General features: G+C 70.1%; 1 protein-coding gene across 1 annotated transcript; it reads right to left on the bottom strand.

The window, feature by feature from the left end:
• Positions 1-2,031: 2,031 nt before the first annotated feature.
• LFNG (LFNG O-fucosylpeptide 3-beta-N-acetylglucosaminyltransferase) lies at positions 2,032-8,562 on the bottom strand. The gene is made up of 8 exons (XM_002724021.5): positions 8,034-8,562; positions 4,763-4,811; positions 4,294-4,393; positions 4,056-4,209; positions 3,891-3,976; positions 3,438-3,603; positions 3,187-3,272; positions 2,032-3,080 (listed from the first exon to the last, which is right to left on the bottom strand). The coding sequence occupies exons 1-8, from the start codon at positions 8,463-8,465 to the stop codon at positions 3,014-3,016; spliced, it is 1,140 nt and encodes a 379-aa protein (XP_002724067.5). The 5' UTR covers positions 8,466-8,562; the 3' UTR covers positions 2,032-3,013.
• Between the last annotated feature and the right edge of the window lie 14,203 nt (positions 8,563-22,765).

The following is a 22,765-nucleotide window of genomic DNA, read 5'->3' as shown; positions in this document are numbered from 1 at the left end:
AGGCCCCCACCGCTTGCCGTCATGAATAAGGGCATCAGGATCTGATTCTGGGGCTGTAGTCAGGGCGTCCAGGGGGCGGCGTTGCCCACAGCCCATCAGCTCCCCCTGCACGGTCGGGAACCAGCTTCCCATCTCCAGATCCCTCGTCTGGAGGTCCGTGGAACGCCCCCTTCGCCAGGTATGGCAACATCCTCGCAAGACTGGGGAGGAAGGAGGGTCCCAGGGGAGGAGGCAGGTGCAAGCCCGGTCCGTGCAGCTCAGGGAGTGAAGCGTGGGGACGGCCGCGGCCAGCAGGGGGCGCCGGGTCCTCAGAGGAGAGAGCCGCTGTGGGGCCTGACCCCTGCCATCACACTGGCGATCGTGTCCAGCGTCCTGCCCAACCTTGGACGCAAGCACAAGGCCGCAGGGGTCTCTGCCCCGAGAGCTGGGTAAGGGCCCTGGAAAAGGCGGGAAGACGCTGTCACCAGCTGTGACCACCAGCAGCCGCCAACCCAAAGCAGTACCAGGCAGCAGCCTCCAGGGGCCAAGCTCAGGCCGTTGTCCCTGCTCCCCTGTCCCGGTCAGCTGAAGGCGCCCAGCCTGTCAGTGGCCAATCAGACTGGCCCAGCCCAACCCCCTGCACCCTCACAGGGATGCACAGGGGTGCCTCTTCCAGGAAGTCCACCCCAAGGACCGCAGCAGGAAGCCGGGCAGCCTCCCTCCCATGGCCGGCTACACCCAGGCAGAACGGAAGCCAGGGTGGGGCTGAGTTCTGGGGTGGGGTGGGGGTTACTTTTGAAAGCCCACAGAGAGCCTGCTTGGATGGAGCGCCTGCCCCCCCACCGTGAGTCACCAGCTGCGGGAGGCTGGTGGGTGAAAGCCCTCAGGCTGTTGCCCCGAGCCCTAGGGCCCCTTGGGCACCTGCTTCCCCTGCTGTGGCTTCCGCTTTGGGAGGAAGACGCAGGCTGTGCCGCCCCCGTGAGCCCTCCCCAGCCGGGCTGACGTCTGGCCCCACTTCCAGGCCCCTGCACTGCCCTCCCCCGCTGCTCAGCACCCCCACTCCCCCACCCTGGCGGGATACCTGGGCCAGGTGAGTTGAACACACAGCTCCGGCTGCCCCTGCTGTGGCCACCCGAGCTCCGTGGGGCCAATGCCAGCTGCAGGAGGCAGCACGGGGGTCAGGGCAGAGGCACCAGGCCTCCCACTCCCCGAGACCCCCGCCTCTGCCCATAGCTGTTCCGCGGTGAACGCCCCCACACCCTCGCCGCAGCGTCAACTTCCTGGTCCAGAGACAGACCTGGGGCCAGCATCGGGGCCAGCGGCCCCACCCAGTGGCAGGGGGCTGGGGCCATGTGCCAGTAGGGCCTTCCCTGCTGTCCATCACTGCCCACGCTCCAGGCTTCGGACGCCGCCTCTGCTGACCAGGCCAGCTGCCCCCGAGGCCAGGCAGCCACCAGCAAGGTGGTGAGGGCGGAGGCCTCCCCCGGCTGTGCCGCTGAGCCGGCGGGCAGGGAGCGGGCCGGGCACCTCGGAGAGGTGGTGCTTCTCCAGGTGCTGTGTGTGCTGGCGGGCAGAGGGAGAGGGCACCCCAGGTGGCGGCCTGTGGGCACGGCAGCTGGGCAGTCTCGGGTGGGGGGGCCTGTGGGCACGGCAGCTGGGCAGTCTCGGGTGGGGGCCTGCGGGCACGGCAGCTGGGCAGAGGAAGCGGAGCCGCAGGAGGGAATTCCCCGCGGGGGCCCAGGGCCTGAGCCTCACCCTGCATGGCCTAGCACAGCCCCAATGGCTCCAGGAGGAAGGAACGGAATCCCGTCCTCCGCTCCGGGACTGGGGAGGTGGGGGCAGGGCAGCACCTGTCCCCAGACGGAGTCACAAACAGGAGGTGGGGCACTGGCCTCCAAGGAGCCTCACTCTCTCCATCTGCAGAGCGGGATAGGGATATGGACTCTGGGCTGGGGACAGGGATGACACTGGATGGCTCCTCACGGGGACCCTGGGCTGGGCGCGGCGCCCCCCAGCCAGGCCCCACCTGCAGCCGAGACCAGGAAGCGGGCACGCGGCACACAGCACCTTTATTCACAGCAAATGACGTCACCATAGCAACAACACTTCCATTCCCTGAGCGCGATTCCCCTGGCGTCTGCTTTCCTGGCTACGTCTTTGCAGAGAGGCAGAGAGAGAGAGGGAGGAGAGGGAGAAAAGGGAGAGAGAGAGAGGGAGAGAGGGAGGGGAAGAGAGAGAGAGAGAGAGAGGGAGAGAGAGAGAATACCAGCCCGCCCCCAGGACAGGTGAGCCCAGCTGCGCTGGCAGGAGGGGCGGCCACCAGGTCCCAGATGCTGGGACCATACACACGGTGGGGAGGGGGCAGCCTTCTTGTCCCACGGCCGCTTCGGAAACGACAGGAACCCCGAGTTTGGCTTCTGCTTTTTCTGATCCACAGAAAAGACAAAATAAGACCCACCCCCCAAAGAACAAGCCCCCCCCACACCCACCTTTCTCCCCCCATTTTCCAGACCCAGCGCAGTAAAAAATACTGCGACCATATGTACAGATACGCCCACTGTGGGCGACACTCTCGCCTCGGAGAGCAAATTCTCAGCTCTGACCCCCCCACACTCAGGGGGAGACAAAGGGGACCTCGAGGGGCTGGGCAGACCCCGCCCAGGGGCGCCGGCAGGGAGCTAGCCCCTACCTCTGGACGGCAGCCGCTGAGGGGCCCACGGTGCCCAGGACAGGGGCCGTGGCCCCTCACCCTCGAACCAGCATCGCCTGCACTAATCATGGCTCAGGGCTGTGGGGTGCTGCAGGCACTGCACCACACCTCCTGCACGGGCGCCCTGAGATCCGACCGGGCCAGGTCCGTGGTGCGCCCCGGCACGCACACCTCCCCTCCCCTCCCTTCTCTGCCACGCAGGGCTGGACGCGGACCACGGCGCCTTCAGCGGCTCCTCACGGCGCAGAGCTGCCCAGCAGTCTGCACACGGGCAGGCGCACAGCTCCCACAGGCACGGCCACCACAGGGGCGCCTGGGGACGGGCTAGAACACGGCGGCGGGGGGACACCAGGGCGTGTCCGGGTACAGGTGGCAGTGGATGGAGCGGAACCTGCGGGGACAGAGCGCGGGCTGGTCTGGGCGGAGCAGGGCTGCCCACCCCAGCCCAGCACGCAGCCAGCTGCCCCAGGACCCGCGGGCCCCGGCCGTGCCCTCACCTGGATGGGTCGGCCTCCACGGAGAAAGGCCCCTTCACCGGCACGGCGTTCCGCTTGTTCTCAAACATGCCGTAGCTCAAGGTCACCTGCGGGGGGAGCCGGAGTGATGCCGAGAAGGGCCGGGGGGGGGGGGGGGAGCCCAGCCTGCACAGCCAGGGCGTGGAGGTCGGGGCAGTGTTGCCACAACTCTGCTCCACGTAAAACTCGGCCCCGCCCACCCAGCTAGGCCCGGCCGGCCCGGGGCCGCACACCTGCTCGTGCAGCTCCAAGGCAGGCACCTGCTGCAGGTTCTCCAGGTGGGAGTGGAAGAGGCGGCTGCGGGTGAGGGGCACGCCCAGCAGGGCCTCCACGATGTAGCCGATGGTGCAGTCGTCGGGCAGCCGGATCCGCTCCGCTGTGTGCATGAAGTGGCCCCCGCTGCGGAGGGAGGGGGACGTGGGACTGAGAGGGGCAGGCCCCCCCCCCAGCAGACAGCCTGCCCTGCCCCAAGAGGCTGGGCTCAGACAGGAGGGGCCGTGCCCTGGGAGCAGGGTGCACCTCGCTCTGTGTCCCCAGCCACGGGGCCCAGGTGCCTGCGGCTGCCTCCTCCCCATCACCTTCTGCGTGGGGACTGGTGGGGTCCTGAGCACCCCAGCGTGAGCTCTCAGCAGCAGGGCCTCGGGGGTGGGACAGGGGCGGAGGCCTCAGCTGCACAGGGCACTCACCTGGCCCAGGGGCTCATCTTCAGGGCCAGCCCACGGCTGATGCAGAAGCCAGCTCCGCCGGTGGCGAACCAGAAGTGGACAGGGCGCTGGGGGAGGAGAGGAAGTGGTGAGGCCTGACTGCCGCCCAGGCTGCACCCAGGGCCCCCGCACACGCGGGACACTCACCACCTGCTCCTCGCTTATGCGCTCGGTGGCCTGGATGGGCCGGTCCAGGCTGGGCTTGCCGATGTACACGTCCTGCGTGTGCGGGTAGCTGGCCAGCAGCCGCAGCAGGGCCCGAAGGTTCACGTAGTTGTCATCATCGACATGACAGAACCACCTGGGGACAGGGCAGGACGGTCAGCAAGAGCAGGCCTGGGGCGGGGGGGGGGGGCGCTCCTGGCACGGCGCGGCCGCAACTCACTTCCGGCCGGACGCGATGAAGTGGTCGTACTCCACGGCCATCTTGCAGGACAGAGCCTGGCGGCTGTGGGCGGCCGAGCAGTTGGTGTTGATCACGTTGCCTGTGTGCGGAAGAGGGGCCGTAAGTGGACGGGGCGGCTCGCAGAGGGGCCTAACCTGGGGGACCCTTCGGGGCCTCCCCCTAGCCTGCTGCGGGGCTCCTCCCCGCCCAGTCCAGCCGCCACTCGGGCAGCGGCCCGCCCCTGCCCATTCAGCCAGCGTTTTCCCAGCACTGGCCACCTGTTGCTGCTTGCTGGCTCAAAGGGCCCTGGGGGCTGAAAGGGCCTCATTTGCATGAGAACGGAGGGCCCCGAGTGGCGGGGCGGGGCCCTGAGCAAACAGGCCCCCCCCAGGGCTCTGCCCCGGGTTGGGAGGGGTGCGCGGGGCTCAGCCCGCCCTCACTCCCGGTCCCGGGCTCACCCCCGGCTCACCCGTGTGCCTGGCCAGGACTTCGTCCTCCCCGTCGGTGAATATGAAGGCCTGGAAGGGAAGACGGGGCGTTGAACTCAAGGCTCCGGATGGGGGCCGCCGGGCGGTGGCCTCCGGCTCACCCGGGCCCCGGGCTGTGAGGCACGAGCCAGGTGGGCCGCCCCGCCCACCCGCCAGGTAACCGGCTCCCCGTGCACCTGGCGCACACACCCTTACTGCCCGCTCCCAGGGGGCGGGGGCAGGCAGAGGCGGTGGCTTTGGGAAGCCGGGCAGGGGACAAAGGCTCCAGCTGGGCCGCCGCCAAGCCCGGGACAAAGACCCAGAGGGAGGAAGAATCACAACAGGCATTGTCGCCCGCCTCGGCCAGCGCCGCACGGCGAGGGGTGCCCGGCGGCCTTAACTCGGCCGAGTTAAGCGGGAGTGGCCACTGCCCATTACCATACAGCTGGCTTGGTTAACCGGGAGAGGTGCCCCGGGCAGGGGAGTGGCCACCCGCACTGCAGGCCTCCAGGCTGGGCCTGGAAGCCAGAGACCCCGTGAGCCAGCGGCTATGTCACCGACGGCTGGTGGCGGGAAGCCACAAGTGTCCCCAGCCCACGCCCGGCACCCTGCGGCCCAGCAGCTCCGACAGGAAGCCCACGTGCTCCCACAAAGCCTAGCCCAAGGCCACAGCCAGGCTCCACCTGGGCCGGCATCGGGCCACCACCCGCCCTGCCGGGATTGTTCTGCGGAAGAGGAGGGGGCCGCCGGGGCGGGGCCCAGAGCTGCCGGCGCCCGCCTGGGCCCGTCGGCACACGGAGAGGAATGTTCCCTCCTCTGCCCGGCCCGCCCAGCGCGTGCCGCCCGCCGCGCCCCGGCAGGGCAAACACAGAGCCTGGGGCGGGTGGGGGATGCTCAGAGCCAGAGCAGCAGACAGGACCCCCCTCCCTGGCCCCAGCTCGCGCCATCAGGCCTCAACCCACCCCCTCCCCCACCGTACGACCCAGTCCCAGCAGAGGCCCCAGGGTGTTCAGGCCTGGAGCACAGGCCCACCCCGGGCTAGGGGGGATGCAGCCTCACCTGGGCAGCCCCCATCCCGCCAGCCCAGAGGAGGCCACGAGGTGTGGATGAGGGGCTCTGAGCCCGGGGCCACCTCAGGCGGGCCGCACGCACAGACTTGCCAGCGCGCCCGCCCGGCATCTCGGCCCAGGAATGCCGTGGGAGGCGAGGGCTCCTCGCGCGCGCGGCATTCAAAGGAAAACGCTTTCTTAATGAGCTGGGCCTGCTCCCGCGCTTTGGTGGTGCCCTAAAAACCCAGCCCAGGGCTACAGAGATTAAAGTCACCTTTGTTCAGCGGGCGGGCGGGGCTGCAGGGTGTGGGGCACCCAGCCTCCAGCCGCCCCACCATGGAGCCGCAGGAGCCCGCGGAGGGGGCTGCCCGCCGTTCTGGGCCTCAGCTTCCTCCTCTGTGAAATGGGTGCAGCAGAACCACCCGTGTGGGCAGCGGCACACCGGAGATGGGTTCCCAGAAGGTCCAGGCCCGGAGCGGTGCAAGCCCCAGCCCACAGGGGTCCCGTGGGGCGGAGGGGGTGCTGGACCCAGACTTCCCCAAAGGAGGAAGACCAGGGCAGGAGGCGGGGGCCGGGGGACACCCACAGGAAGCGGCATTGTTCCTGGAGCCACGGTTCAAAGAAACACAGGATGCCCAGTTCTCCCCCAGCAATTGTGGCCGCTGAGGTGGCAGCCTCTGCGGGCTGGCCCGCCGCGGGGGAGGGAGCAGGGTGGGGTGGGCCAGAGGCCAGCTCTCCATCCTGGACTGCAGGGCCCGTCCCCGTGTGGCCCCTGCTGCCCAGGCCACCCCGCCCCCACCTCTGCAAGTTTCTTGCACAACCTCACGCTTGTGCTGAGGAGGCCTGGGCGGCCCTGGACGGGCAATTTTTCACGCTCAGTCTAGTTCAAACGGCGCTTCCTCCAGGAAGTCCCCCCCCCCAGCCACAAGACAATCCTGACCTCCTCGTGCCTCCCCCCTCAGACTGGACTGAGACCCCCCGCACAGGGCCAGGAGGATGGGTCCTCTGTGAGTTCCAGTCGGGGGTAAGACAGCCCCTCCTGGGCAGCGTGTGCCCGTCAGCACCCACTGGCCGGGAGGGCGACACTCCCTCCACTCCAGACGTGAGGACCACGAGGGTCCCCGGGACTTGGTGGAGCCCATGCAGCCCAGCTGGGTGAACCGCAGCCCCTCTGCGAAGGCCTGGCAGTGCCTGGATGAGAGCGGCCGCGCAGCGGGAGGGCCAGTGCCCCCAGGGCTGTCACTCAGGGACATGGGGGGGCTGGCCCTCATCGCCAGGCAACCTGAGTGGCCAGCGGGCCGCGGCGTTCCCATGGACGCCAAGCGGCACACAGAGGCCCACGCCTTTCTGGGCTGGAGAAAGGGGCTTTGTTACCTTGGCCAAGGGCCGGCGTGAGAGCCGCCAGGCGCTGGGAATCCTAACGGCCCGGCCGCCAAACAAAACCCGCGCCCCCGCGGCCCCCGCCTGCCAGCCCGCTGAGCCCCTGAGAAAGGGACGCTGCGTTCCCAAGGGGCTGCTGTGGGCCGCCCAGGGCCCCTCCCTGCACTCCCCGATCCCACCCCAAGTCCCTCAGCCACGCCAGGGGCCCTGGGGTCAGAACAGAAATGAAGAGGCGTGGGGTGCCCCCCCACCACGCCAGGGGAGATGCGCCTGGACTGGCCCACCCGCCCCAAACCAAGGTCCTGCCGTAGCCTGGGGGGGAGACCCAGAGAGGGAGGGTCTCGGCGGGACCCCCAGCCTGGGGGCCGCAGCGCAGTGGCGACGGGTCTCCACACAGACCCACAAGCCGAGCCGTCTCTTTCTTTCCAAACGCGTGTCCAGCACCGAGCAGCCAGCAACGGCCTGCGCCCACCACAGCACAGCAGGAGGAAGAAGGGGCCCGACCCCTCACTTCCCCTCTAGGGAAAGCCAGGGAGGGCTCGCAGCCCAGCGCGGGTGCCCTCCGGGGACATGGGCAGAGCCTGCCTGGGGAGATCTGGAGACCGCAGCGCCTCGGGAAGCAGTCAGCCCTGTGGGACACGCCGCAGCCCAGGGCGCCGGCCCCAAGCGCTGGAGACCCGGCTTCGGCCAGAGCCTGCACCCGGGCCCCCCAGGCCGCCCGACAACCGCAGGGTGGGCAGTCGCCGCCCCACCAGACGGCCCCAGGGGCGGGACAGCGCCGAGCCGCCTGCAGCAGGGCCCGACGGGCGCCCTCAGCCCACGCCACCGCAGCCCCAGGGCTCACCGACTCCTTGTGGCGCGAGATCCAAGTCTCGAGCAGCAGGTCGAGGCGCGCGCGGTGGAATTTTCTGGTAGTCTTCACAGCTATGAAGACGTCGCGGGGCGCCAGCGGCTCGGCGGGGGCGCGCGGGGCGCCGTCCACCCGGCGAGGGGCGCGCCCGGGCGGGGGTGCCGCGTCCCTGCGCGCGCGGGCCAGCAGGCTGAAGTACGCGGACAGACTGTGCACCTCGCGGGCCAGCGCGCCCGGAGGCTCCGCAGCCGCCGCCGCCGCCGCCGCCGGGGCCGCCCCCGCGGGGCTCGCCAGGCTGCGCAGCGCGCGCCTGCCCCGCTCGGCCCGCACCGGGGGCGGCGGCGGGTCAGCCGTGAGCACCAGCAGGCAGGCGAGCAGCGCGCCGGCCAGCGCCAGCAGCAGGCGCCGGCCGCAGCGCTTGAGCATGGTTGAGGGGGCGGCCGCGCGCCGCGCCTGCCCGTGCGCCCGCACGCCCGCGCCCCGCGGCCCGCGCCCGGATCCCGCTCCGGCTCCCGAAGCGCCGTCCAGCAGGGCACCGCCTGCGCGCGCCGCCCTTAAAGCGCCCCGCCAGCCCCGCCCCCGGCCCGCCCCCGCGCGCTCATTGGCTCTGGGGCGTGGGGGTGGAGCCTCGCGCGCGGCGCCCGGCGGCCGGGCAGCACCCACGTGGGGCCGCGGCGGGGGGCTGGGAACGGCCGGTGGGCGCCGGGCCCCGCCCCCGCTCGCACGTGCACACCCCTCCTGCTGGGGTGGGCCGCTGAGGGGCGTGGGGCGTGGGGCTTTGGGGCGGGCCAGCGCCGGTAGCCTGGGCTGTGAAACCCGGGCAGGCCCGTGCCGCCGAGGCGCACCTGGGCACCTGGCGCGCGGAGGAGCGCGCCCGGGGGGCTGGGCCCTGGGGTCCTGGACCCCAGGCTGAGGGCTGGGGAGGCCCCTGCTTCGCCGAGCCCAGCCTCCCCTGGGAAGCGTCTGGGTCGCCCGCGCTGGGCTCCGGGCAGCCGTCGTGGCTGTGGGGAACTTTGGCCACCTGTGCCGCAGGTGCGCACACCAGGCTGCAGCGAGACAGCGCCTTTGCCAGATCGCGCTCCGCGCCCCAGCACGAGCTCCTTGGCGCGCGCCGGGCGGGCTGGTTCCTCCCCCTCCCGGAACCCGAACCGGCGCCCCGTGGCGAGCAGGATGAAAGGCCTCCCTCTGTCCCATTTGGTCGCTGGGCGCGCGGGCCAGATGTAGCCCAGCTGTGCGCCCTCCGCATCCCGCGGCGCCCACCCCGGCCCTTCCCACGGGTCCCGGCGGGCCCCTGCACGAGCGGGGGCGTTAGGAATGCGCGCCTGGGGCCGAGGGTGAGGGGCTGAGGGCCCGGAAGTGGCCCGGGGCCCCCGGAGCGGGAACGGGGTCCCAGCCGCGCCGTCCGGAAGCGCGGCTGGGAGCGGCTCTGCGCTTGGCTGCACCCCTCCTGGGGAGACGCTCCGCGACCACCGCGCTGGGCTGCCTCTCTGGCCGTGCTCACTGCCCGCTGCACGGTCATCCCAGCACGTGAGCTGCCTGCCCAGAGCGACAGCCGGGCGCGCCCTAGCGTCCTCCTGGCCGGGAGCACCAGCGGGCTGTACAAAGATTTATTGGGATAAATGTCTGATCCCCTCGCCAGACCCGCGCGCGGAAGCTGCGGCCCATTTGCTTCTGCGGCTGCCGCGGGGGGAGGGGGGGCACTCCTAGCTCGCCAGTGATGGGGGGTGGGGGATGGTGGTTCCCAGGCCGCTTCCTGCCTCTCCCCACCCCCACAACACACCGCAGGTAATTAGCAGGCACCACCTCGGCAGGCAGATGCCTGAGCAGATGGCGCTGGATGTGCCCAAGTGACAAGTCTCCCATGGCGTCACCTCCTGCCATAAACCCCTCCCCCATCAGCCGGAGCCCTGCCCTGGAGCCTGGCGGACGCTGGAGGGCTTGAGGTGTGCAGGAGAGAGAAGGGCAGGGCAGCCGGGCTGGCTGCTCCCAGGCCGCAGAGCCCAGCCCAGCTGCCCCGCGTCGGTCTCCCGTGCCTCTGCTATTCCAGAGAGATCCCTGGCCTCTCCTCCCTGGGCCACGAGGCCTGGAGTCCCTGTCCTCCGTCCCCATGCTGCGGCCCCTGCACACGTGTGCAGGTGGAAGTGGCCAAGGCTCCCCAACCTTGCGGCTTGGTCCCTGCCCTGCCGTGCTGTTCCCCACAGTTCTCGCCAGCCCCAGCGGGCCAGGCGCAGTCGCTGGCCGCGAGGGTGGGTGCTGAGCCCCCTGCACCCTGCAGCAAGTCCATCAGCCTAGAGGGAGGGAAGAGGCTCCCAGGGCACAGAAGGCAAGCGGAGGGGCTGAGCCCGGCTCCACCGCCAGTGTGGAGCGCAGAGCTGGGCGGGGGCTTCCTCCTCCCACAGCAGGGCCTGGTGGGGGCGGCCAGCTGTGGCTGCCCGTCTGGGAGCCACAGGACGCGGCTGGCAGCATTCTTGGGTGTCCCGCAGGCTTTGGCAAGACTGATTCAGTTTCTTTGCTGTCAGGAGAATGGAATTTCGTGGTGACTCCTTGAGGTCTGAAACGGGAGGGGGGTGGGTCGGTAGCCGCCCCCTGCCCCTTCGCCAGCTCCAGCCACAGCTGTGCCCCTCCCCCCCAGCCAGGATCCCCCAAGAGCCCCCTCCCCCAGTACACTGCAGGGCGATGTGATGAGAGAGCAGCTCAGGGCAGCCAGCAGCCGGGGAGGGGCTACAGAGCAGAGCAGGCTGCCCCGGGCTGGGGGTGTCGGGGCCCAGGGCCAGCTGGACCGTTTGCCTGCCACCCCCAGGGACCACTGCCCTGCTCCTCTGAGTCTCAGTCCTCACCATCAGTTTCGGAAAGTGCTGGGGGTGACGGGTGGACGGAGCAGGCAGCCTGGCCCTTGGCCCGCTGCCTCCAGCCGGCTGCAAATTCGGGTCACTGTCTCTGCCAGAGGCGGGCCCAGGGTGGCTCTTCCTTGCCCCCCCCCCCACCCCGGGCTGGCTCTGGGAAGGCCCTCCTGCAGGGAGCGGGCGAGATGGCTGGAGACCTAAAGGGTGGACCCCACCGGCCCCTTGCTCTGCAGCCGGGAGCCGCCCCCCTGCAGGCCGGCAGCAGAGCCCAGGGTCACCGGGATGACTGCCCCCAGGCTCCTAAGGGGCAGTGGCAAGGCCAAGGTGGGCCAGGGAGGTGCAGTCACCGCCAACAGAGGAGGGCCCAGGGTGGCCAGGACGCCTAGCCTGGCAGGTCGCGAGGCAGGCGGGAAGGGGTGCAGCGGATGAGGGCAGCTGGGGCAGGCACCGCCCCAGGGAAGAAGCAGGCAGCGCCCAGCTGCAAGGGGCGCCCCCCTTGCCGAGCCCCGCCCACCTGCTCTGCCCAGCACCCCCGCGCCCTGGCTCTCAGGCTGTGAGGCCTTGGGCCCGTTCCCATCTCTCTGTGGGCTTCCGTCATCACGGTGGGCCTGGCGCCTTCCGGCCCTGGCCAGGGCTGGCTTGGGGTGGGTACAATGCCCACGCTAAGCAAAGACCTTTCTGGAGGCGAGCTGCCTGGGTGTCCGAGTGGACAGAGTGGCCAGGCCCGTCAGAGCCCGCCTCTGAGGTGGCTCAGGACAGGTAAGGTGCCCTTGGGGGACACCCTGCAAAGCCAGCCCTCCCGGGAAGTCCCTCCACCCCTGCCACCAGCCCCTGTGTGACGCCCTGAGCAGGTGCCGACCACGTGAGGTCGCAACTGCCCTCTTACCTGTCTGCCCCCCCCCCGGGAGGATGGGGGACCCCACATGCTCTCCTGTGGACAGGTGGGCAGATGGGCGGATGGATGGGTAGATGGGTGGACGCTCAGAGAGTGTGGGGATCAGGGAAGGTGCTAGAAGTCGGCTCTGGGAGCAGCCGGGCCCCAGTGCCTGCACAGTGGCTGGCATTGGTGCTCAGTGAGCTGTTATGTTAGGATGGACGGATGGACAGGCAAGGTGGATGTGCAGACACACAGACATGCAGAGGGCTACTGGCACGGCTCCCTGCCTCTGTGCCCCCAGCGCCCAGCCGGGGACCAGGGGTCTCGGGCTAGGAGACTGGTTCAGGAGGTTGGGGGTCCGCACAGAGAGGGTGGGCACGTCCTCTGCCTCAGGGCAGGCAGGGGAGGGTCTCTGGCCTTGGGCAGGCCCGGGGCTGGCAGCTGCGCCTCTTCCTGGTGGCTCTGTCCCGGGGCAGCTGGGCCGTGAGGCTGCATAGCCTAATGTGATTTGCAGCCGCCAGCAGCAGAGCCCGGCCACCAGCACCCACTTCCTGACGTCCTGCGGAGACCAGACGCCCACCAGGGAGGCACCAGAGCTCCCCTGCCCCAGCCTGCCTTTGTCTTTCCAAGAATGGCCGGCTTGTGTGGCGGCCGCGATGGGCAGGGGGCCTCCTCCGGTGACCCCTTGCCCGTGTCAGTGGGACAGGATCCCAGGAAGAGTGGGAGGGGGGCTCCCGGCCAGATGGAGGCAGCAGGGGTCTGAGCCTGGCTCATGGCCCACAGGGGCCCTGCCTTCCGCGGGGCCCGGGTTCGTGTCTGAATTCCCCTGACCTCGGCCGGCTCCTCATCCTAACTCGGCCGGAGGTGGCTTCCTTATGGCCCTCGAGGGTTGGGGTGGAGATGGATCCGGGGAGAGCAGGTCACTGGCGCAGGGGGGACCACCTGAGATGGCCCAGGGAGAGCAGGTCATTGGCGCAGGGGGACTGCCTGAGATGGCCCAGGGTTGGTGCACCGACCCCACCCACCTGTCCGTCTGTCCTTTCCACCCGACGAACCCCTCGCTGGAGCACACAGGGCGCATCCGAGGGTGACGGCCATAGCCTCGGCCCTGGGGAGCTCACCATCTCAACAGGAGTCCAGATGTCCCCAGCTTGGGCACTGGGTGGGGAGGGCTGGGAAAGGGGCTGAGCCCTTGGGTGTCCAGAGCCTGCGGCATGCGGGGGTGGGGTATGGAGGGCCCGGGAAAAGCTTCTCTGGGGCTCCAGGGCTTGAGGAGGGGGAGGGGCTGGCAGGTGTGCCGCGACACTGAGGGCTGGACAGGGGTGTGGGCAGAGACCAGGCTGGAGAGGGGAGCCACAGAGGGTGTGGCAGTGAGGGACGGGGCAGTAGGAGCTGCAGCTGTGACGCCTGTGTCCCGGAGCCCCTGCTCTGGCTCAGCTTCCTGGGCGGCGGCAGCGGTGGCGGGAGCCAGGCTCCATGGCCCGGCAGGTGAACGGCCGCTTGCCAGCCCGTGCCAGAGAGCCCGCTGCCTCCCGCGGCTCCGCTTCCGACCCAGCTCCCTGCTGGTGCACCTGGGAAGGCAGCGGAAGGCGGCCCAGGTGCTTGGCCTCCACCGCCCGCGTGGGAGACCCCGACGGAGATCCCGGCTCCTGGCTTTTGGCCTGGCCCAGCCCTGGCTGCTGCGGCCATGGCGTGGGGGGGGGGGGGCACTGGCAACCAGAGCTCTCTCTGTCTCTCAGATAAAAAATCATAATAAATTTGTATGTGAGGCAGAGGGAAGTGGAGACGCAGCTCCACTCCTGTAGCACGTGCCAACCCAGAGCCTCCCTCCCCGCTGGCTGGCCGTCCGTCCGTCCCCTGGGCCTCCTGTCCTTGTGGCCAGGGAGGGAGGGAGCTGGCAGAGGTCTGGGGGCTCCCTCTCTTCCTGGGGAGGCCCTGCCAGTCTCAGAGCTGAGCGTGGGAGGGCCTGCCGAGGGAGGGCAGGGCAGCCCCAGCTACCTCCTGCACTGCTGGCCACCCGGCCCAGGCGGTCTCGGAGGAGGGGTGACCCTGGCCCCTGGGGGACACTTCACAGAAGGGTGAGCCACACCGGGGGTGTCTGTGGGCAGACGCCACAGACACTGCCCATGCTCCCAGAGCAGGCCCCGTGGGTTCTCCCCCGGCAGCGGCCTCCCTGGGGCTCTCGGGGGTGGGTCTTCCGCCCCGCGTGGGGTCTATGCGAGCTGGGCACGTGCCGGGCAGCATGGCCTCGGGAGCGGCTGGCCTGTCTTCCCGCAGGAGGTCACGGGAGGGCAAAGGATGCCCGGGCAGGCAGGGCGTCCGGCCGGAAAGATCGCCCTGGGGCGTCCGGTGGCCGCCTCGCCGGGGTTGGGAGGGGGCGGGGCAGGCCAGGGCTGCCTGGGCTGCCATCCAGGGCTTGGCCAGGGCAGGGGTGCCAGGCGTGCCCTCTCCCCTCGCAGCCTCCAGTGGTCGCCACCCTGGGGGTGGGGCGGGGCCATTTGCTGAGCCAGGGTTTTGGCTGCAGAACAGGAAGTATGTATTGACAGAAGCCCTCGGAACTGCAGCACCGGCAGGTTGACCACCAGGCCCTGCCTCCCGCTGCACCCCCAGGACCAATGTCCCCCCATCCCACAGCCATACTGCCCCCTGCAGGCAGGGCATGGGGGGGCGCGGAGGGAGGCGCAGGGGGACTCCAGGACCCTAGGCTAGCAGGGTACTACTCTGCCCCCCCCCCACTCTGCAAATGAGGAAGTAGAGCCAAGACTCAGAGAAGGGGGAGCAGGCCCAGGGCCCAGGGGGCGGGGGTCTGCGCTGGTGCCCCCACCCCAGTCCTTGGGTGGCCTCTGCTCCTGAACAGGGGTCAGCCCCAGCTGGAGCCCCACAGCCTCCGCCCCAGATCAGAACGCGCTGCGGGCTCCATGTCCCTTGTCCCGAGCATCCCAGAGAAGCCCCCCCCCCCCCGACAATCTCCTGACTGTTGCTGAGCCCTGGGCCCACACCTTCCCGCTTCTCTGGGGAGGGCTCAGGGCCTCCACCTGGGCTGTCTGCTCAGCTGCCACCTCCTCCTGGAAGTCCTCCGGGATGACTCCTGCACCTACTCCGTCCCCAGCACTGTCTGGCACCAGCAGGTGCTCAACAAGGTGGCCAGGAGTTGGCTGGAGGCAGCCCTTGCTTGGGGAGTGAAAGTCCCACTTCACAGAAGGGAAGACTGAGGCCTGCTCAGGCCGGGCAGCGCGTGGCATGTGTCTCTGGCCGGCCTGGGCTCATACCTAGCACCCTAGGACATCCTCAGGCGCCAGGGCTCCCATTTGGGGGCGCCCCGGGGGGCATGGCGGGAGTGGCCCTGAGCCAGCGACAGCCTGCTGGTGGGGGCCTTCGGGCAGCCACCGTCCCGCAGGAGCTCCTGGCCAGGCTGCCCGCCCTGCTGTCCCCACCACCCGCCCAGCAGGCCCGTGCAGGCGCTCTGCAGGGGCTGTCCCACGGGTGTCCCACCGCGTTGGGTCTCGGCCTGTTTCTCTGTGGTCTTGGCCCCCAGAACCAGCAGCCACTTGAGCCCTTCTTGGGGCTCCAGGGCCCCCTCCCCGTGGCTCTCCCTCAGGCCCGGGCCATCCTCGAAGCGTCGGCCCTCGCTCCCGGCTCGTCCTGCCCGCTGGTGCCGGGCCGTCACTCTACCCCAGCGACCCAGTTTCTCTGCTGTCTGTGCCGGGACCCTGGGGGGACAGTGTCCCCCTCTGAGGCGGCGCCGGTGGATCAGGTGTCCCGGGTGGGGCCGGCAGGCGCGTCTGCCAGCTCAGGGCAGGGGCCACGGCTTTCAGGTCTTCAATAGCCCAAGATTGGGTTCCGTCCCTGGGGGTGGGGGTGGGGCGCCTGCTGTGTGGCCATTGTGACGGCCTGGGAACCGCAGGACAGACGGGATGCGCCGCCGCCTTGCCCGCGGGAGCCCTGGCCTGGGCTGGGCGCTGGCGTCCCGGCTCCCTCTGGGCTGTCTGGGGGCGGGGTTTGGCAGACACAGGTGCGTGGTGCTCTGTGGGGTGCCTCGCTCACCGCTCAGTGATCGCAGCCCCGAGCAGCCTGGCCAGCCCCAGCTCCCAGCGGGCTCTCTTCTGCCTTCCGCTCCCCGGGGGCGGCGGGCAGCGTCCTCCTGCAGCTCCTGCTTGGAGCACCAGGCTCGTGCCCGGCCGCGGTCGCTGCTGGCCGGGAGACAGCGGAGGACCGGCTGCGAGGCCTGGCACTGGCTCCCCTGGATGGCCGAGCGTGGGAAGAGTGGGCCGTGGTGCGAGGCGGGCGGGCGCTGTCCTCACAGCCCCCCTGCCCCGGCACAGCCCTGTGCCCCCAACAGAGGTGACCGCGGGCTGTTTGCCTGCACAGGGACACTCGGGAGGGTGTGACTGAGCAGCGACTGTGGGGACAGTTGCAGGAAACCGGGTGCGTCACGCAGGGGACAGAGCCTCCCAGGGACGCGTGCCAGCCGGCGAGCGCTCGTGTGCACGTGTGTGTCCATGCGTGTCCTCGCGTGTGCACGCCCAGCGCCCGTCCTGGCAGCCCCGGACGGCTCTTCCTGCAGCACAGCTGGAGAATCCGGAAGCAGGAGGCGTCCTGCACTGGCCTCGCCCGTGGCCCCCAGAGGGGTGGCCCCGCCAGGGTGGGAGGCTGAGGCCAGGCCTGGCTCGGGGCAGGGCCCTGTCGGGAAGGCAGGACCGGAAGAGGCGAACCCTGGGGGCTGAGTCAGCTTCCTCCCTGCACGCGTCCACACTTCCTCCTCCAGGGAGCCCTCCAGCTGTGCTGCCTCTGTCCACTCCCTGGACTGGGGGTGCCTGGGCTCCCTGGAGACCCCTGGGCCCCCACATTCCCCAAGTTCTTCAAGCCCTAAGGGGCAGTCAGGGCCTCAGGCAGGCGGTTTGCTCAGGGGCACACAGGGCGGGGCAGGACTCCACGGAGGCTCCTCCCAGGTCAGGGTCTTTGCAGCTGCGGCAGCCACAAAACTCCTGGGACTTTGTGGCCGGCGGCCACTCTGGCCCCGCCGAGGGCCAGGTCTAGGGACCCCTGCAGGCACAGGGGAGCCTCGTGGGTGGAGCCTGCAGGAGGTGCCTGCGGTATAGACTGTGTTTTGTTTTGTTTTGTTTTGTTTTGTTTTGTTTTTGACAGGCAGAGTGGACAGTGAGAGAGAGAGAGAGACAGAAAGGTCTCCCTCTGCCGTTGGTTCACCCTCCAATGGCCGCCGCGGCTCACACACTGCAGCTGGCGCACCACGCTGATCCGAAGCCAGGAGCCAGGTGCTTCTCCTGGTCTCCCATGGGGTGCAGGGCCCAAGCACTTGGGCCATCCTCCACTGCACTCCCTGGCCACAGCAGAGAGCTGGCCTGGAAGAGGGGCAACCGGGACAGAATCCGGCGCCCCGACCGGGACTAGAACCCGGTGTGCCGGCGCTGCAAGGTGGAGGATTAGTCTAGTGGGCCGCAGCGCCAGCTGGTATAGACTGTTGATATGGGGTGGGTGGATGGACAGGTCCTGCGTGCCCTCCCCCCAGCCTTTCCCTGCATTAGCTGGAATATTGCCGAAGTGCCTGTGGGCTGTGCTGGGCACTGGACATGGACCGTGAGTGAGACGGGCCCACCGGAGAGTGAGAGCAATTGTCAAACCAGAGAACTGGTGGGCAGGCAGCTGTGTGCACTGACCCAGGGAGGGAGCGTCAGGCCGGGGACAGCCACGGCAGGTGCGAAGGCACTGGGGCCACCATGCTGCTCGCTGGTTGCCTTGGGAGAGGGGGACATGTGGCACCTCTGAGAGCCAGGGCTCCTGGTGGGCTGGCCGGGGGCGGGGGCGGCACCGGGCAGGACGCCCTCCCAGCCCCGTCTCAGTCTATTCTTATCTCTCAGGGAGGGTGGTCCCCATTAGCTCAAGGCCCCCAGATGGAGATGCAGCCCCAATACTCCAGGACCGAGGGGGACACGGTCCTGGGGCTCAGGGGCCTGGGTCATGTCGGGGGGGCTTCCTGTGGGGCGCCCCAGCCGGGCCCCGCCCCCAGACCCTGCTCCTCCTGCTTCGGGGAGATGAGTCTTTCCCACCGTCCCTCGTGCCCCACAGACCCCGACCCCAGTGGAGGTGTGGGCAGGGCTGGCTCCTCCCGGCGCTGCTGCTCCCCTCCCCCTTTTAAAAAAAGATGGGTTGATTTATTTATTTGTTTAGTCCAAAGGCAGAGAGACAAAGACCTTCCATCTGCTGGTTCACTCCCCAAACGGCCACAGTGGTTGGGGCTGCGCCAGGAGCTCCATCCGGGTCTCCCACACGGGTGGCAGGGACCTAAGCACCTGGGCCATCCTCCTCTGCTGTCCCGAAGTTCATTTGCAAGGAGTTGGCTCAGAAGTGGAACAGCCAGGACTCAAACCTGCACTCCAGCATGGGCTGCCGGAGCCAGAGGCGCTGGCTTAGCCCCTGCACCCCCACACCGGCCCCTCCCCGTCTTCTAAGGACAGCAGCCCTGGGTTCAAGAGCCTTCCACCTGGGGCGGTCTCGTCTCGGACCCTCAGCCGCTCCTACCTGCGAGGAGCACGTGTCCCGGAAGGGCCCCTCTGGAAGCCGGGGCGTGGACACTGCTCAGCAAACGCGCGCCGGTGGGCTAGCAGGCTGCGGCGTCCCTCCCGACCCAGCCACACCTCTCACTTTGTGAGGGCAGCTGGGGCACCGTGGGGAACCCCTTGGCACACACGAGTCAGGAGGGCTGGGATCCCCATCCCACGCAGGTGCAGCTGGGGTGCCCTCTGGGAGGGCGGGCAGCCTCTGGGGCTGCCCACCAGGGAGGGGGGCCCTGCCCCATGCCCCCCCAGGCATCTGCTCACACGGGAGCCAGAGCAGCCCAGGCTGCCTGCCCAGGGCTCAGCCCTGTCCCCAAAGTGGCCAGTAAGGCCAGGTCCCCGGTGCCTGCCCTGGGATGGCCCCGCCAGCCGGAAGGCGCCTTCTACCCAACAGTGGCCCGTGCCAGCCGGTGGCGCGGGGAAACTTCCAGAGTGTTTTCCCAAGACGTGGAAACCAAGGTTCAGGGTTACCCCACCGGGCAGTGGGCAGGGGTGGAAGCCAGGCCTGCTGGCCTCCGCCCGCCTGGAGCAGTGCAGACCCTGGGAGCCCCGCCAGGCCTGGTGGCTCCCGAGACACAGGACAGGGAAGAAGCGGCCTCTGTGGCCGTGGCCCCGTGTGCCTGCCTGGCTCATGGGGCGGGGAGGGAGGGGAGGAGCAGCGTTCCCTGGTCACACATCCAGCCGCAGAGGCCCCGGCCCAGCTGGCCCGCCACCTGCTGACCCGCTTCCTCTGGCCGTCTTGGGGCAGCGATGGGAACGAGTCAGCTCCCGGCCTCCCAGCCCGCAGGCGGCCGCCCCCTGGGAGGTCTGGGCAGCGGGCTCAGGTGTCCCGCACAGCCGGTTCCTCTGCCTCTGTGCGGAGGTCACTCCCCGGGGCCGCGGCAGCTCTGGCCCCTCCGACGGCTCTGGCTGCGGGCGGGCTGGACTGTCTCCGATGCCATCTTCCGCAGCCCCTGGGGGGGTGGGGCTGTCCAGGTGTGTCCACAGTGACCTCCCTAGGCCCCTTCCCACGACCCCTGGGCCTGCCCCTCGGGGCACCCGCACCTGGGCCTGCCTCCGCAGCCTGCAGCTCGCCAGGGCAGGGCACCGCCGTCTGAGCTCCCGGTGCTCGGCGAGGTCCAGGCAGGCCACGGGCTGCAGCCGCCCCACAAGGGGCCGCCGAGCCCTTCACGGTTCCCAGGCCTCCCCGCGGCGGGGCCTGCCCGGGAGCAGGCGGACAGGGGCTGGGCGGCTTAGCTGCCTCCAGGAGACCCTCGGGGGAGTCACAGCGCCCCTCTGTGCCCAGTCTCTCCAAATGTGAAATGAGAAGAATTCGGAGGCCCGGGGGAGGCTTCCCGGAGCCGCGCCATTGCATCACTGCCATCATTATCATTAGCCACCGGCTTCAAAGGGGCCCCCACCCGCCTCCTGCCGGGCACCGAGCACTGCGGGGGGGGGGGGGGCAGCCGCAGCGCCCTCTGCCCACGTGTCGGCCTCTCCTGTGAGAACCCGCTCCAAACCCACCATGCCCCACGCGGGCAGCTCCCGTCTGCGTCACCGCGGGCCGGGGAGCAGTCTCCGAGGGCCAGTCTCTGCACGAGGGCCACCGGCTGGCCTCGGTGCTGGCCCGGAGCTGGCTGGGGGCCGGGGGGCCTCGGGCCCCCCGCGGACATGAAGTTGGGCCCGGTCCCAGGGGGTGGCTTGCCCCGACTCGCTGGCTGGCACCACTCCAGGCAGGGGCGCCCACACACTGCAGGTTCCTGTGCCCCACAGGGGCCTGTGCCAGTGCCCGACGTGACAGCCTGGGTCCAGCGGCCAGGACTAAGCTGTATCTGACGCCCAGGGCTGGGCCGGGCCCCTCCCTGCCCAGGGCTTCCCTGCTCCCAGCAGCAGCCTAGACCCAGGGCACCGGGCCATCATCCACCCCCTCGCTCTGCCGCGTGGCCCTGGGTGATGACGGCCCCCAGCCCGCCTGCCCCTCACCACTCCGCTGCCGGACAGGAAGGCCAGGGTCGGAGCAGCCCAGGCCCCGGCAAGACAGCCAATGGCGGCTTGGAGGGCGGCTTGTCCGCGGCCTCCCCGGAGGGTTCTGGAATCTCCCTCTCGCCCACGCTGCAGGGAGAAGTTCCCCGCCCCCCCACCCCTCCTCCTCCTCCTTCCTGCTCTGGGGGCCTGGGGGCTCTTCCTGCTCCATCGTCAGCCCCCGGGCCGGTCCCTGGCCCCTCTTGCTCCCCCAACCCTTGCCCAGCCATTCCTTCCGACCCCTCCCCACTGCGCCCCAGGCTCTGGGATGTGCCCGGCCAGCAGCCACAGCCCTGTGCCCGCACCTGCTGGCCCCTCCCTGCAGGGCCCACGCGCCCATCTCAGGGTCCCTGAGGTCCCCTGGTGAGGAGCCAAGTTGACAGACGGCTCGGAGGGAGGCCCCGGGGTCGGAAGTAGGCACTCAGTTTTCTCAGCTGTGAAAGGGAGCTGCCCCCTGTCCGTCCTGCCTCTGGACGTGGCCGTGAGACTCCCGGGGCCGTGGCTGCTGTGGGGCAGCAGCAGCAGGGGCCTGGCGATGGCTCAGACGAGGGGTGGCCACGGGCAGGAGATGCTGGGGGCAGGAAGTGGCCGCCCACGGCCGGGGCTCTGGGAGCTGAGAGGGAGTCGTTACCCCTCTCCCGCCAGGAGCAGGCGTCTCCCGGCCGGGCTGCCCAGGTGATGAGGTCACCAGAGGTGTGCAGCCGGGCTGCCCAGGGCCCCGTCACGGGAGGTGTGCGGCCGGGCTGTCCAGGTCCCCGTCACGGGAGGTGTGCGGCCGGGCTGCCCAGGTCCCCATCACCGGAGGTGTGCCAGTAGCCAGAAGCGGCTCCTGGCACAGACTCAGATCCCAGGACTCCTCCTGGTGGTGGTCCCTGTGGTGAGGCTCTGGGCCCGGGAGGGAGACGCCCTGCTCCCTGGCGCCTGAGCACCTGCCCTTGGTGGGCGCATGGTCGCTGGGCAGGAGGGGGTGGGGCAGTGGGGCCCCCCAAGGGAGAGCTGTCACTCAGGGCAACAGCTGGCGCCAAGGCCCGGGCCAGGCAGGTTGCAGGAAGGGAGAGAAGTGGGGAGCCAAGGAGAGGCTGGCGAAGTCCCGTTCCCGCCACGGCGCTCCCAGCGGGGCGGCTCGGCCGAGAGCTGGATTTATGGCCTCCCGTGACCCCGGCAGAGAAACCAGCCTTGTCGGGGCATGGCCAAGTCACCAGCGACCAGCCCGGGGTGGGACGGCCGGGATGAAAGGCCCGGGGAAAGGATTAGCCGGGGCCCAAACGGGCCGCACAAGGCGCCATGGCAACCGCGAGATGCCGAGCTTCGGAGAATGGGGTCTGTGTTAACACCGGTGGGGCTGGGGGCTTGTTAACCAGCTTACCAGGCAGCCCGGCCAGCCCATTGACATGGAAATGCCAGCCCCTTTGTCAGCCCTGAAAGGCCGGCTCCCCCTGCCCTGGGGAGGGGCTCCCTGAGGAGGAGGAGGGGGAGGAGCAGCGGGCAGGTGCAGGGCCAGGCCGGGAAGAGCTCCCACCTTCACCCCGCGGTGGTGCAGGGAAACCCACGCAGCAGGTGGGGCGGGGTCGGAGCAGGCGCAGCACCCCCTTCCCGCCGCATGCCCTCCGCGGCCCGGGCTCCAGAAATGACCCCTCTTCCCACAGAGCTCTTCCCACTCCGCCCTCCTTGTCCCTCTGCCCCCTCCAGCCCTGCCTGCCTGGCCGCACCACCCTGAGCCTCAGCCCTGGGACCCCTCCCGGCCCCTGCCCCAGCTCTGGCACCAGGTTCGGGCCCTTGCTGCCCGCAGCCTCCCGGCCCCGCCCCATGCCCCCGTCTCCATGCCCAAGTCCATGCAGACAGGGCTTCGGGAGCCGCACGGCGCCCAGCCGCTCCCCAGGGCCCAGGCCCGGCCTTGGAGCCCCCTTGCAGCCGGGCAGTGCAGGCCCGCGAGGGGGCTGAGCAGGTGTCTAAGCCCCTGTTGACACAAGACCACCGCCATCTGGCTGCCCCTCCCCCCAGTCTGGGTGGGAAATGGGGAGCAGAGGCTGGGGCACCTCCGGGCAGGGCCTTGGTCTCCCCATCCGGAGAGGGGGTGTGTCCCGTGGGGGGCGGCTCCTCCGGGAGCCAGGAGCTGAGTGAGAGCGTGGCGCTGGCGGGGAAACCGAGGCTGGGGGCGGGGTGCAGGCCCCTCCGCAGCCCGCAGCCCCCAGCCCAGTCTTTCTTCCCACGCGGGAGGAGCTGGGGCCCCTGCACCGGGCCCTGCCGCCGCCTCTGCTCAGGACTCTGGATTGGCACCTCCGGACGAGTGCGACCCCGAGGCCCTGGGTGCCGGAGCCGGCGGCGGGGAGCTGGCAGGGCCTCGGCCTGGCACCCCCATGGTGTTGGGTTTCCCCAGCGTGGCCCCAGCTGCACACAGCTGGCGGGCGGGGGAGGGGTGCTGGAACGTGAGAT

The sequence above is a fragment of the Oryctolagus cuniculus genome, chromosome 19 (genome assembly GCF_964237555.1).
Source record: "Oryctolagus cuniculus chromosome 19, mOryCun1.1, whole genome shotgun sequence".
NCBI lineage: Eukaryota > Metazoa > Chordata > Mammalia > Lagomorpha > Leporidae > Oryctolagus > Oryctolagus cuniculus.
The sequence above is the reverse complement of the archived record's forward strand: the minus strand, read 5'-3'. Positions and strand labels throughout refer to the sequence as shown.

Coding starts and splice junctions, on each gene's coding strand:
- LFNG (XM_002724021.5), bottom strand. CDS start 8,465: ATGCTCAAGCGCTGCGGCCGGCGCCTGCTGCTGGCGCTGGCCGGCGCG. Junction 4,210..4,293: donor TTCATCGCGTCCGGCCGGAA/GTGAGTTGCGGC, acceptor CCCTGTCCCCAG/GTGGTTCTGTCATGTCGATG. Junction 3,604..3,890: donor AAGATGAGCCCCTGGGCCAG/GTGAGTGCCCTG, acceptor CTCCCTCCGCAG/CGGGGGCCACTTCATGCACA.